This window comes from Nothobranchius furzeri, chromosome 2 (genome assembly GCF_043380555.1).
Source record: "Nothobranchius furzeri strain GRZ-AD chromosome 2, NfurGRZ-RIMD1, whole genome shotgun sequence".
NCBI lineage: Eukaryota > Metazoa > Chordata > Actinopteri > Cyprinodontiformes > Nothobranchiidae > Nothobranchius > Nothobranchius furzeri.
Genome location: NC_091742.1, coordinates 101,190,591 through 101,206,455, shown reverse-complemented (window position 1 = coordinate 101,206,455; position 15,865 = coordinate 101,190,591). Strand labels below are relative to the sequence as shown.

At 40.6% G+C, this 15,865-nt stretch overlaps 1 protein-coding gene across 3 annotated transcripts in view; it reads right to left on the bottom strand.

The window, feature by feature from the left end:
- Positions 1-5,952: 5,952 nt before the first annotated feature.
- The window catches only part of LOC107374486 (zinc finger protein 271-like), a 56,518-nt gene continuing 46,605 nt past the window's right edge, over positions 5,953-15,865 (bottom strand). For all 3 annotated transcript variants that reach the window (XM_070548475.1, XM_054738750.2, XM_070548476.1), the window contains one exon: positions 5,953-8,358. In XM_070548475.1, coding sequence (XP_070404576.1) covers positions 6,299-8,358 — 2,060 coding nt within the window. In that variant the 3' untranslated portion in view covers positions 5,953-6,298. The remainder of the gene's footprint in view (positions 8,359-15,865) is intronic.

Genomic DNA, 15,865 nt, shown 5'->3' with positions numbered 1-15,865 from the left:
TGGCCATCGTGGACTCTATCCGGGCAGGCGTAGAGATCTACGACATGGAGAGGCGCACTTGCCTCCGCCCAGACTGGTCCAGGCGCGGCATTGGATACTTCCTCCTCCAGCAGCACTGCACCTGCAGCTCCGGTGTCCCTGGCTGCTGTCCGGATGGATGGAAAATTACTCTGGCCGGCTCACGCTTTCTCTCCTCCGTTGAGCAGCGATAGTCACGTACATGTCACTATCCCTCACTCTACATACTGCTGCTTCTCAATTGGATTGCTGCTGCTCAACCATCACACTGCTGTCTATCCATGCTACTGTTTGACTTGTATCTGTAAGTCTTCACCTGCTTGTTAAGCTACTGTAATGGTCACATTGTCAGTATGCATGCTAAGCCGCGCTGCATTTATTTACCTATTTTATCACATTGCTTAGCTTTGCTCTTCAGCCCACGCTGCTGCTTCACTCTGCCGTTAGCTTCTGCTCACTCCTTTGTATGTCGCCGCAGGGCTCCTTCATCCTTGTCAATAAAGCCATTAGACATCGAGGAGTGTATTTCTTCAGCACTGTTCTCTTTTCTGTTTGTTTGTTTATGTATTTAGCAGATGCTTTTGTCCAAAGCCACTTACAAGTGATAATCAAGCCTTTTATAAAATGTATATACTTTATTTACAGAGCATGGCACGAGCACTGAAAGGAGGGGATCCCTCAGTGAGTGTGTGGGGCGAGTGATGAGTGCTCTACTTTCACATCCGCTCAGTCTGCAAGTTAACTGGAAAGGATGAATGGAAAGATCTGCAGTTAAAAATGCTGGTGACTGGTAAGTGTAGTTTTTTAAAGTGAATCACTATTGAGGTGTGGCTGCAGAACAGCCCTTTGGCGAAGTGTGGGTGCAGAACAGCCCCTTGGCTTTCCATCACAGGGGGCCGTCCAGGACGATGCTCCACAATTTAACTGCAGATTTCTTATAAAAGCAGATTGCCATAGTCTGCAGCTGTTACACCTTGGAAAGTTTATTTGTAGAGCAAACATGTAAATGAACCCCCTTTGCACAAGCCTCTGCTGTTTGGCTAATGGTGGGATAAACGTCAAGATAGCCATTGGTGGATTTAATCATCACTTAAGGCAGAACAAGCTTTTTTGTAGAGTACAATTTATTCACAAGGCAATTCAAAATCCTTTACAGTTGCATAAAACTGTAAAAATGGAAATAAAACAACTTCATAAATCAAATATATACTTACACAAAAAGCAAAGAGTGCAGATAAAATACCTACAGTATCACATGCACAGTTGAAAATGGCTGTTTTCAGCCTGAATTTGAACATTGTCAGTGTTGATGCCTGTCTTATACCTTCTGGAAGACTGTTCTAGATTTCAGCTCATGAAACGGACATTTAATTCAACTTCTGACGTTATTCCAGAGGCTGTGCGGCGTAATCGGGTTACTTCAAGTGCAACGGACAAAGATATAGAAACAGAATTACAAAATGGCTCCAAAATGCACCTGACCGGAACGGTGGTCCAAACCAACGACTGAAACGAAAGGACTGCCCCTCAAATGAACATTAAATCCAACATGAGAGGACTGCTGCCATCCCAAACCCAGAGGAACCAGGACTAAGCCAGGACCTATTCACTCTCCAATTAGGCCAACTTTTGGAATATTTTGGTCCGATTTCCACAGACTACACATGAACATTCAGCGCCCTCTGCTATCAGGTCAACACTGACACATTCAGGAGCTTCATGCCTGTCTAACGGTTATTTGAGAGGTTACAAAAACATCAAAGTAGTTGCTTAAGTACTACATGATTTTCTGTTAAAAACAAACTACCAACTGTTGTGGCTGTATCTTCGTCTGCCATTTTCATTTGATTTAATAAAATAACACAAACGCTACTCGGGGAATAATAAACAGTGACTAATAGAGAGAAAACAAAATCCAGTATTCCAAATAACTTTGTCAAGGACAAAAAAGATATTTATGACGATAAAGAAATCACTGATGAGTTTAATTATTTTCTTTTGTAAATGTAGGTAGGAGTTTGATGGAGAACAAACCAATAATAGAAGATAAATTGACCACATTGATTAGTACTGTCAATAGTATTGTCCTTGACAAAGTAGATAAAGAAGAGATACGAAACATTGTAAAAAAAACTGTGGAAACAAACGATCAACCGATTATCAGGACCTGGACATGATAACTGTTAAAACCATCATAGAATCTGTCATTGAACCATTCACTTACATTTGTAATCGATCACTTTCTACTGGAAATTTTCCTGATGCAATGAAAACAGCGAAAGTCCTTCCTTAGTATAAGAGTGGTGATAAACATAGTTTCAACAATTACAGGCCGGTGTCACTGTTTCCAGAGTTTTCTAAAATATTGGAAAAAGTATTTGTATCAAGGTTGGATAAATTTATCGAAAAAAATAATATTTTAAAAATGAACAATACGGGTTTAGAACTAAACATTCCACAGCAATGGAAATAATGGAATTAACGGAAAAAATATCAACAGCAATTGACAATAAAAATGACTTTGTTAGTGTTTTCATTGATTTGAAAAAAGCTTTTGACGTCAATGATCACTCAAGGTTACTTCGAAAATTAAGTCAGTATGGAATAAGAGGTGTGGCTCATCAATGGGTTCAAACTTATTTAGAAAAAATGAAAGTTTGTTCAGATAAAGGACCATTAATCAAAATGATGTGAATTTAATTGTGGAGTGCCACAAGGGTCGGTCCTCGGACCAAAACAGTTCATTTTGTTTATTAACGACTTGGTAAATGTATCCAAGACACTCGGTACCATTCTATTTGCAGATGATACAACGCTGACGTCGTTAGGTCCGTTTTAGGGGGGCTTTGTCATTGCACGACTTCCTCGTAGACTGAATATCACTGACGCACACAACAATGCACAGCGCTAATGGCTACTAACGGAATAAAAACGGAAAGAAGTTGCCTTGCTTGGACTGATGCAGGGTTTAGGAAACCCGTCCGCCTCTTTTCTTAACTTGAAAAAAAAAAAAAACTTCCAGACAACAACGGAGTCCGTGTCGCGGACATTTTTCAGAGATCGTCTCTGCTGCAGCTGCCCGCCCGGTGGCACAGGAAACTTTACAAAAGTTGCGGTAAGCTATATTTTTAACATTTACGTAACATCTGTGCAGCGCTGAAAGCACCAGACAGAATAATTCTGTGCCCTAACAGTAGTTTATGAAAGTAGTCAGACAAACGAGAGGCACCTGGCTGCCGCTGGGAGAACGCTCCGTGTTCTCACTACTCTGTAAACAATCACAAACAATGTGTCTTAAAGTTGAAAACAGAAGTTTACGTTAAAACAGAAACACTCTGAAACTTTTCTTATGATTTTCTAAACAATTCTGTCGGGGAGTTATACGTTTCTGAGACGAGTCTCTGTCTAAACATCATCACATGCATTACTATCATTAAGCATCGAGGTGTGTTGAAGCTGTCATCAGCTAAGGGGCGGATGCTTAAGTGTATCAGGGGCAGCGAGGAACGAGAAAGTTGTGATCAGGCTGGAGATAGCACCAGATTCGCTGCTGCAGGCGTGAATCTGCGGGTCTGCAGCATCCCCTTCTTAATGTGACATCAGGACTTCCCATGTAGGTCCGCTCACCTGTTCGTCAGATCATTATTTCCTCGCCATGATCTTTTATCTTCCCATCATCCTCCAGTCATCCAACTGGAACCAGTTAATGTTCCTGATCATTCTCAGAATATGCCACGCCTGCTCTGGTGTTAAAAGTTAGTACATTTAAGTTCTAGGTCATATTTTTGCCTGTTCTACTGTCATTTTGAAGGATTATTATTTATGTGTTTTTACTACATTATGAGTAGAAATGCTAATAAAAACTCCCAATTATACAAACAAGTGAAACTGGAAAAATTAGAATCTGGTGCAAAGTCAAATTTATTTCAGTCATTCAACTAGGCAGAGAGACTATTTAAAGGCTCAGGAACCCTTTGCAGGTGTTTTCTATTTGTAATTATAAATTTTAGTTGATTTGGGTTTTGTTTCATATCACACAGTGACATTTGATTAATTAAAATGCATTTTTTATTAAAAGCTTTAGTTTTACAGTAATAACTATGTCTAATGTTTAATTCTCTGTCTCATAATTTTAATTAAGTTTTGCTTTGAGAGCACATTTTCCTGAACGATTAAAATGTGATTAATTTAGATTAATTAATTACAAAGCCTCTAATTAATTAGATTAAAAATTTTAATCAAGTCCCAGCCCTAATTTTTATATATACTGTTATTTTGTCTTGTAATTGCTAATTACATACTCCTTTATTCCACATCATAGCAGTGTTATTCATATTATAAAACTGTCAACTGCACACTCATTTGGCAGAATAAAAGTTTGACAATTATTCATTTGTTCTTTGTCATATTTCAGTAACATTTATAATTAAGCAAGTTGTAATTAAACAAATGACTGCAACATTTCCCCATGTTAAGTGCAGTAGATTGAAATGAATAGCTTTATTTGGAAATATAACATATCTAATTTTTAATGGACTTATATAAAATCTTTCTTCAACATAGACCCCACTAATGAACGGATTAAGTGTTATTTTTTTTTATAAAAAGAAGAGAGAAAATGCACAAAGGTAGGAAAGGAAAAGAAAGTGACAGAATAATAGGTTTTGTTAAATGTTCTTCAGATAATGAATTAATTGACAAAGTTTTTGCAGGGTGTGAAAAAAATGTTCAAGGTCAAGCTCCTGGGGCTAAGCCCCCCCATATCTCAATCCTAGTGACGTCCATGTGATACAACACTGTTTTACTCAGGATCAAATATTGAGGAGGTGGCTAAAGTGATAAATGATGAACTGATTAAAATTAAAAACTGGTTTGATATAAATAGATTGACACTGAATCTTAATAAAACAAATTTAAAAGACTGGAAAATCTTACAAACCATGTATAAAGCTAATTTAGGTACTCTGCCAACAAACAATCGGGATATTTGAGAACTAGTAATTACATGCTGAAAGAAACTGATGTGTTTACAAAACCTAGATTTAGAACTAAAATTAAGGAATGGAATATATCTGTAAATGGTGTTAAATTATGGAATAACCTTAAAAGGGAAATTAAAAAAACTCTGTCATTTAATATATTCAAAAAATGTACCAAATTGAGTGTACTAAATAATTATGAAAATGTAAATTAAATCAATGATCATGATCGCTCTGGAATTAAGAACAGGAAAAAGTTTAAAATGAATCTGTGTGTGTGTCTGACAAATGGTAATTATATATAAATTGATTATTTCTACTGGAAAAGGGGGCAGAAATTATAAGATGTTTTTCTTCATTCTGCTCCTTTTCATTCAAATTTGATTTTTGTTGTGCATTTCTTATTGTTTATGTTGTTTGTTTTTATTTTGAATGAAATAAAAAAGAAAAAAAATGTTAAAATTTAGAGGAAAAAATATAGAAATTGTGATAAAAAATAATAATGTAAGGAAAGGGAGAGAGAAATGAATAGGAAAGAGGGAAATCAGTGGATCACGGGGAAAGGCAGAAAAAGGAGAGGGTGACAAAGGTCACGCAAAAGCCAGCTTGAACGAGTCAGTATTCACCTGCTTTTTAAAGGAAACCACTGAGTCCACTGTTGTTTCTACTGTACATACACCTTCTTGGACAGATAATTGATTCTTTTCGTAATGTCTCTCATCACCTATATGCAGATGATATTCAGCTGTACTGCTGCTTTATGGAATCTGACTTCTATAAACTGAATTACTAGAGTGTCTATCAGCTATCACCACCTGGCTACAAGAGAACTTCCTCCAGTTAAACTCTGAAAAGACTGAATATGTGATCATTGCCTCTGAGAGCATGGTTCCCCTGATTAGTGTAAGGTAACTTGCATGCTCCACAGAAACAACTCAGCAGAAAAACGATGGTGTTGCTGGACATTTTGCTCAGTTTAATGGCTATTTGTCAGATTCTGAACCAAAAAATGGCTGCAGGCAGCGAAACAGAAGGCAAAAAACTCCGGAGCAACCAGTGACTTCACCCCCTAGCCAATCAGTGGCCAGAATCACAATGTCGGCCTGACTCAGTCTTGCTAAGTACCTCAACGGAGAAGGGACTAAAAATAAGGTAGAAAGTAGAGAGAAAATACTGAACCGTGCCCTTAGGAACAGTGGTCGGGCCGAGCTGCATCCGCCCGAGTTATTCTGAGTAGTGTTCCTGGCAAACTACCTTAATGGGATGGTTTCAAATTATTTTTCAGCTAAATCTTTACGTAGCTAACAGTCAAAATTATTATTTCCTGTGTGGACTCTAACATGACGGTTTAGATTGGTTTTAAAACCAAATTTTTGTCCACAAAGTTCACAGGCAAAAGGCTTCTGTCCTGTGTGGACACTCATGTGACTATTTAAATTTGTTTTTTGGCTAAATCTTTGTTCACAGAGTTCACAGGCAAAAGGCTTTTGTCCTGTGTGGACTCTCATATGACTGTTTAAATTTGTCTTATGGCTAAATCTTTGTCCACAGAGCTCACAAGCAAAAGGCTTTTGTCCTGTGTGGATTCTCATATGAATGTTTAAACTTGTCTTATGGCTAAATCTTTGTCCACAGAGCTCACAAGCAAAAGGTTTCTGCCCTGTGTGGACTCTCAAGTGACTGTTTAAATTTGCCTTACAACTAAATCTTTGTCCACAGACTTCACAGGCAAAAGGTTTCTGCCCTGTGTGGATTCTCATATGACGGTTTAAACTTGAATTTTGGCTAAATCTTTTTCCACAGAGCTCACAAGCAAAAAGCTTCTGTTCTTTGTGAACTGTCACATGTCTCTTTAAATTTGCCTTATGACTAAATTTTTGTCCACAGAGCTCACAAGCAAAAGGCTTCTCTCCGGTGTGGACTCTCATGTGCCTGTTTAAACTTGCCTTACTGCTAAAACTCTGTTCACAGAGTTCACAGACATAAAGCTTCTGACCTGTATGGACTGTCATGTGACTGTTTAAAAGTGCCTTTTGGCTAAATCTTTGTTCACAAAGCTCACAAGCAAAAGGCTTCTGTCCTGTGTGGACTCTCATGTGTCTGTTTAAATTAGTCTTTCGATTAAATGTTTGTTCACAGAGCCCACAAGCAAAAGGCTTCTCTCCGGTGTGGACTGTCATGTGACTGCTTAAGTGAGTCTTTCGATTAAATCTTTGTTCACAGAGCCCACAAGCAAAAGGCTTCTCTCCGGTGTGGACTCTCATGTGACTGTTTAAATGTGCCTTTTGATTAAATCTTTGTTCACAGAGCCCACAATCAAAAGGCTTCTCTCCGGTGTGGACTCTCATGTGACTGTTTAAATGTGCCTTTTGGTTAAATCTTTGTCCACAGAGTTCACAAGCAAAAGGCTTCTCTCCGGTGTGGACTCTCATGTGCCTGTTTAAATGTGCCTTATGACTAAATCTTTGTTCACAGAAATCACAGGCAAAAGGCTTATCTCCGGTGTGGACTTTCATGTGACTTTTTAAATTAGTCTTTCGACTAAACCTTTGTCTACAGAGCTCACAGGCAAAAGGCTTATCTCCGGTGTGGACTATCATATGATTGTTTAAACTTGCCTTTCGACTAAACCTTTGTCCACAGAGTTCACAGGCAAAAGGCTTCTCTCCAGTGTGGACTTTCATGTGACTTTTTAAATTAGTCTTTCGACTAAACCTTTGTCTACAGAGTTCACAGGCAAAAGGCTTATCTCTGGTGTGGACTCTCATGTGACTGTTTAAACCTGATATTCCCCGAAATCTTTTTCCACAGTCATCACAACAATATGATTTTAGTCCTTTCCCGACGTGTTTCTGGAGAGAACTCTTGTGGAGAAATAGTTTAGCACACTCAGGGCAGCTAAAGGATTTGTTGACAGACTTAACATCTGACTCAGAAGACCTGCTCTTGTTGCAGTCATTGACTCTGTCTCCAGTGTCAGACAGCTCAGAGTCTATGTTCACATCATCATCCTCTTCATCATCTCTACTAACTTCCGTCTCTGAAGAATCAGATGTCTGTTCATGAGGGAAAAGATTTGAGTACTTTCTAGTTTCTGCTGTCTTCTGGTCAGCTGAGCTGCTGGTTGGAACATCTCTGTCCTCCAATTGCTGCTGATGAAGCTGTGAGAATAGAGGTTTCTCTTCATCATCCTCACTCTTTATAGTATCTACAGTGAATGGAAACCTGGCAGCATCAGTCTCCTGATTGGTCCTAAGTTCGTCCTGTTCCTCCTTTATGTGGAAGTGTTCTGGGTCCTGCTGGTCCTCACTAGCACTCTGTTCTTCAGGAGCTTCTTTAACCAGCACCATCGGTTGAACACCTGTTGGAAACACATTATGTGAATTACTAAGCGCTGTAACTTTGTATTCACACAAGTCAAGTTTATTTCTAAAGCGCCAAATCACGACAAGAGTCGTCTCAATGCCCTTCACATGATAAACATTCCAATACAGGTCAGTTCATTAAGCCAATCAGATCAAAAGAAAAGATGTCCCAGGAGAGGGGAGGAGTCAAAGGCCCCACATGACATATACAGTCATACACAAACACAGTCAGACACTCCCTCCCTCATGCTCACACACACACATACAACCAAAGACTTACAAAAAGGCATGCCAGACACCCACTCATGCTCCCCATACACACCCTATTCACTCTGGTCCCGGTACTACTGCACATGGTGTACAACCAGTACTGGTTCCCAGAGTTCGACCCTTTCTGCTGGGGTGCTGATGAGCAGGCTGCCCCGCCCAACGCTGAGCACAGCAACCCACCACCCCCGACCCCAACCAGACGGCCGGATCTCCCTCCTAGCCTCCAGCCCCAGGAAGCCAAGCGACAACAGTGTGCTAAGACCCCTAGTCTCCCTCTGCCTGCTCAAATATGGTGTTAGTGAGTGTTGATGAGGTGTATTCCATGGCTGTGGTGAGCGGGCAGTGCGGGCATCATCTGGCCTATGCCAGCTGATGCCACCACAACACCCCACTTGCACCCACAGCCCTCAGTGTCTTAAGTGCAGTTTAAAATTAGAAGTGGGCACCGGCACTTGGGATGAGGCTGAGAAACCCCCCTGCCATCTGCCATTGAATGTGCTCACTCCCAAGGCCCTAAGTGTGTGATTGCATGGAATGTCGTTGGTGGAAGTGTTTAATGTTGGATAAAAGCTCAATATCAAGCAGAGTTCCCCTCATCAAATATGTTTAGCTGTTTTTGGGAAAAGCACTGACCCAAATACGTCTGACTGTTTTCAGTAACTCCTTTCTGCTCGAGGTGTTTTGTTCCATTAGTTGAAGCCAAACTAGTCAGACGGGGAGTTTCACGCTATTTGTTTTCTGAGGCCAAAGAGGGTGTTTGTGGAATTTGTGGGTGTGTGTATGTTCAATAAAAGCTCTTCACAAGGTTTGGCTCGGTGTGAGAGGAAATGGCCGTCGTGTCTGATGTTTGATTCGCTCACCCTCTGCAAAGTGTCACACTTGGCAGAGTTTGTTGTCTTTTTAAAGGTTGTTTACAATTTACCAAATTATGAATCTTATCCCTCTGTGTGTGTTCTGACTTTCTTTGAGGTAATATAAGAACAATATTAGAAATTACCCAACATTTTGGTGGCCCGTACGGGGAAAGCAGAGCTTTTCAGTGGGAGATTGCCTCCAGAGATCTGTTTAGCTCCGCAGGCGATCTTCTGCCTACGGCTCTCGCTTACTGGACTCAGGATGCCACGCAGAGGGAGAGTGGGTACCTGATTTAATTGCACCCTTTTTCTATCAATCGGTTGACAGTGTGTTTCATGCTTGTGGAGTATTTGCCATTCTCGCACGAAAGACGTTTCTTTTTATAGTGACTATTGTTTAGTGATTTAATGATTTCCTTGTTGTTTTGGTTTTATATTTAACCGTTAATGTCCTTAACTAACTTCTAATTAAGGATGTTTTGCTTAGTGTAACTTGTGTTTTAATACTGCTACAGTAAGGGTGAGCTGCCATTTCTGTTTAACCTTTTGCTTGTTTTGAATAAGCCAGGCAGATACATGGTACTTCAAGGGTTATTGAGAGCTAGGTTTTTCTTTGTTATTTTGGGCTTGGTTCACCCTGAAGCAAATGCAGTGGTTTTAGCCTGTTATACATAGATTTCTTAGGGTTAATTGTTAAAGCTCTGTTCTTTTCTTTTGCTGAAACAGTCTTTTCAAATCTAATGATTTTGTGTTATGATTAGTTACTGTTGTTTGAGTTTATTCAGTTTTGGTTTTCTAACTCCTGGATTGATGTATTCTCATCTTTTCTTTTACTGTAACTGTTGTTTAAATGATTTGTTTTTACTTTAAGTCGCCTGATCCGTAAACTATTAAGCACATCCTGATTTGAGATTTTGTTTTTGTTTCTTGGACTCTTGTCATGAGCAGACTCTTTGCCAAGTTGAGATATCTGGCCATAATAATTTGACTTGCTGTTTTTACAGAATGGTGTTTGGTTTTTTCATAAACCTAAAAACTTCTTTTTAAATGAGTCTTATCAACCAGTTATTGGGTTACGTAAACTACTGGTGTAGGGTAGTTTAATACAACCTGGAACATGAATTGATGAATGTACTTCGGTATAGTTTGCTGATAATTATATGGGTTGATTCCAGCTTAGGATGATACTGAGTGGACTGCGATGGTAAATTTCAGGTGAATTTTGGCCCCATTTGGGGTCCAAACTGGACTGTATATTGAATGGTTGTTGCTGAAGATGTCAAAAAGCTACAGTGAACTTGCAGACCCTTTTGTGCTTTTTCACCGCAGACCGTGGAACCAAGGAGTTTGGGGTCCTGTTGCACGTGATACTACCAAGTTGAGGCATCAAGGTCACTCATCTTATCCTCCCACTGCTGCATACTGCTGAGAGGGCCACTACGACTGACCATTATCTGATGGAACGCATGCGGGCTCGCCGAGGACGGCAGATAAGTAAACGATCTGCCTTAAGCTTGCAGGGCCCATCCACCATGTCACTGCTGATGGTTGGGGATCGCACTTTGCCCTGAAACCACCCCTCAGCATCTGATGGAACAAGAGGAAATAGCAGCAGTTGGGAGGAACAACGGAAACAACATCTGGTGTTTGAGACCCCTCCTGGGTCCGTTCACACAACGCTGTGACCAGCCTCCAACGATGTCAAGATCCAGTACCCCAAATCTCCCGTCTGGTTTCATGGCTGTTGCTGTAACATCATCAAAGTTGTTGACGCACACATCTTTTGCTCTGACAGGCTCGAGGACATTTGAGCTGAAGAAAGAGAGTCTGGGTCTGTGATGACCTTACTGTTCCATCTCGACGAAAGGGCAACACCATTCTACAGAAGACATTGTTTAGCTCAAACTACAGTTTCCAGTCCACGGACAAGGCCTTTGACCTCAGCTCTGCCACAGTTAGAGCTGCATACATTAACATTAACCCTAACATGCGGTGGCCCGTGCATTGCCAGTGAATCCCTAATCCAAACTGTTTTGGTCAAAGCACTGATTCAGGGGGATTTCACTGAGTTACATCTCAGCTGCCGGGCAGTGACCCATGGCCACTGCCAAGACCTCCATGGGGCCCCACTCACAACCGCCAAAACCACCCCCCAAGGCAACCCAAGCACCTCCAGAGGGGGGCAACAGCCCCTCAGTCCCAGACACCCCCAGTGAACCCACCTCCAGGGAATGTCCGGATACTCCAAACTCAGACCCTCCACCCCCTCACACACATCATCCCGCAGGACAACATCAATGGTCCCCTGTCATCGCTATGTGATGGAACTGATCAAAGGAGCCCAGAGAGATTGATTTGAAGTGGAAGCAGTGGCTATATCAAGTGTAATATGATCTAACAAAAGATTTCTATACTGGTTGATGCAAAGAGTTTCTCTATTTTTCCAATTCAAGAGGATAGTTTTCTTAGCGATGCATACAGGTGCTGGCCAGTAAATTAGAATATCATCAAAAGGTTGAAAATATTTCAGTAATTCCATTCAAAACGTGAAACTTGTACATAATATTCATGCAATGCACACAGACCAATGTATTTCCGATGTTTATTACGTTTAATTTTGATATTTATAGGTGACAACCAATGAAAACATCAAATCTGGTATCTCAGAAAATTAGAATATTCTAAAGGCCAATGAAAAAATGTTTGTTTCTCTAATGTTGGCCAACTGAAAAGAATGAACATGAAAAGAATGTGCATGTATAGCACTCAATACTTAGTCGGGGCTCCTTTTGCCTCAATAACTGCAGTAATGCGGCGTGGCATGGACTCGATCAGTCTGTGGCACTGCTCAGGTGTTATGAGAGCCCAGGTTGCTCTGATAGTCGTCTTCAGCTCCTCTGCATTGTTGGGTCTAGCGTATTGCATCCTCCGCTTCACAATACCCCATAGATTTTCTATGGGGTTAAGGTCAGGCGAGTTTGCGGGCCAATCAAGGACAGGGATACCATGGTCCTTGAACCAGGTGCTGGTGGTTTTGGCACTGTGTGCAGGTGCCAAGTCCTGTTGAAAGGTGAAGTCTGCATCCCCATAAAGTTGGTCAGCAGCAGGAAGCATGAAGTGCTCTAAAACTTCCTGGTAGACGGCTGCATTGACCCTGGACCTCAGGAAACAGAGTGGGCCAACACCGGCAGATGACATGGCACCCCACACCATCACTGACGGTGGAAACTTTACACTGGACCTCATGCAACGTGGATTCTGTGCTTCTCCGCTCTTCCTCCAGACTCTGGGTCCTTGATTTCCAAAGGAAATGCAGAACTTGCTTTCATCAGAAAACATAACTTTGGACCACTCAGCATCAGTCCAGTCCTTTTTGTCCTTGGCCCAGGCGAGACGCTTCTTGCGCTGTTTCATGTTCAAGAGTGGCTTGACACACGGAATGCGACACCTGAATCCCATGTCTTTCATGAGTCTCCTCGTGGTGGTTCTTGAAGCGCTGACTCCAGCTGCAGTCCACTCTTTGTGGATCTCCCCCACATTTTTGAATGGGTTTGTCGTCACAATTCTCTGCAGGGTGCGGTTATCCCTAGAGCTTGTACACTTTTTTCTACCACATTTTTTCCGTCCCTTCGCCTGTCTGTTAATGTGCTTGGACACAGAGCTCTGCGAACAGCCAGCTTCTTTAGCAATCACCTTTTGTGTCTTGCCCTCCTTGTGCAAGGTGTCAATGATTGTCTTTTGGACAGCTGTTAAGTCAGAAGTCTTCCCCATGATTGTGGTGCCTTCAAAACAAGACTGAGGGACCTTTTAAAGGCCTTTGCAGGTGTTTTGAGTAAATCAGCTGATTAGAGTGGCAGCAGGTGTCTTCTATATTCAGCCTTTTCAGAATATTCTAATTTTTTGAGATACCAAATTTGGAGTTTTCATTAGTTGTCACTTATGAATATCAAATTTAAATGTAATGAACATTGGAAATACATTGGTCTGTGTGCATTGCATGAATATAATGTACAAGTTTCACATTTTGAATGGAATTACTGAAATATTTTCAACCTTTTGATGATATTCTAATTTACTGGCCAGCACCTGTATGGCAGTCAGAACCACGTGTGCCGAAGATGTTTCAATCGGGACATCATCCAGGTTTCCCAGTAAACAAAGAGAGGGGGAAGTTGGGATATGACATTTCAGAGACTTTGACAGGTCTTCACATACTCTACCCCAAAATTCCTGGACAGGTGGACAGGACCACAGTGCATGAATATAATTGTCAGGAACGTTGTTTGTGCAGTGTGTACAGGTGTCAGACGACACAAACCCCATCTTGAACATCCGATGACCTGTATAGTGTACTCTGTGTAGATTTTTGTACTGAATTAATCGTAAATTGGGGTGTCTGATCATTTTAAAAGTTTTTAAACAAGTTTGGGACCAGAAGTTCTGGTCAAAGCTGACTGATAGATCCACCTTCCATTTTTCAACAGGGATTGCTATTCTATCGTCTATTTTGGACAGTGTCCTATATACTTTAGACAGTAGTTTGGGGGTTTGAGATTATAGAAGTCTAATACCCTTGGTGGTGTTTGTAATTCTATTTTATTGAGCTGAAAGTTTTTGTTTGACTACAGATTTAATTTGGTGATATTCTAAAAAGCTATTCTTATCTATTCCAAATTGGGAGACTATTCTTTTAAATGGGATTAAGTCCAATCCCTCATATATATGTTCCAGGTATAGGATTCCTTTATGTTTCCAGTCCGGAAGGTTCATCATTTTTTATTTTGCAAAATATCAGGATTATTCCAGATAGGTGTGCATCTGCATGGTACTAGTGAAGACTCTGTCATTTTAAGATACTCCCACCATGCTGTCAGAGAGGTGCTGATACTAATAATTTTGAAGCCTTCATGTTTCCTTATATTTGAGCTAATAAATGGTAAGTCTGAAAGCTCTATCGTATTGCAAAGTGTCTGTTCTATGTCTAACCAAGACTCATCTAGTGGGTCACCTTGCAACCATCTTGGTATATATTGCAGCCTGTTGGCTAAGAAATAATAATAAAAGTTGGGTAGATCCAGTCCTCCTCTGTCTTTGGTCTTCTGAAGCGTTTTTAAGCTAATTCGTGGAGGTTTATCCTGCTAAAGGAATTTAGTGATTGAGGAGTCCAGAGATCTAAACCAGTCAGCTGGTGGTTTGTTTGGGATCATCGAGAATAAGTAATTTATTCTGGGTAAGACCATCATTTTAATTGTAGCAACTCTCCCCATGAGTGATATTGGTAAGGATTTCCATCTTGCAAGATCATCTTCCACTTTCTTTAAAAGTGGGATGTAGTTTAGTTTGGTTAGATCTGCTAACTTGGGAGAGACATTAATTCCCAGGTATGTGATATTCCCTGACTCCAATTGTGTATTAAGCAAATTGACAAATGAGAAATTAATTGGTAGAACTGTGGATTTTAACCAGTTTATAGAGTAATCTGAAACTTTTGAAAAAGAGTTTATCAGTTCTATTGAATGAGAAAGGATTGAGAATTCTGGAGAAAGAGTAAAATATCATCTGCATAAAGACTGATCTTATGTTCCATTTCTTTACACTTTATCCCTTTAATGCCTGTTTTTTGCCTAATTGCTGCCGCTAGTGGTTCGATAAAGATAGCAAACAGTGAGGGGGAGAGTGGGCATCCCTGCCTGGTCCCCCTCTGAAGATAGAAGCTAGCTGATATTTGGTCGTTCGTCCTGACACGTGCAGTTGGTGAACTGTATAATGTTTGTAGCCAGTTTATGAAGAAGTTCCCAAAACCAAATTTATGTAAAGTTGCAAATAAGAACTTCCAGTTAACTCTATCAAAAGCCTTTTCTGCATCTAGAGATAAAATACTACTTTCTATGTTTCTACTGTAAGAGAAATCTATCAAATTAAGTAATCTACGTGAGTTTGTGGATGACTGTCTACCCTTAATGAAACCAGTTTGGTCAGGGTGTATAATGAAGGGGGTTACCTTCTCTAATCTTTTTGCCAGGGCTTTAAAAATTATTTTGAGATCAACATTAATAAGAGAAATTGGGCGATAGCTGGTTGGAAATGCTGGGTCTTTGCCTGGTTTTAACAAGAGACTAATATTGGCTGAGTTCACGTTTGGCTGTAATCTGCCGCTCTCTTCGATTTCTCTCACCATTCTGAAAAATATTGGAGCCAGAATGATCCAGAATTCTTTGTAGAACTCTGCTGGAAACCCGTCTGGACCTGGAGCTTTCCTATTAGTTATGGATTTAAGGGCTTCCTGGAGCTAAGCTGATGTTAGTGGCGAGTCCAGGACTGTAACTTGGCAGTCTGATAATTTAGGAAGTGTTATCCTGTCAAGGAACCCCTTGATCTT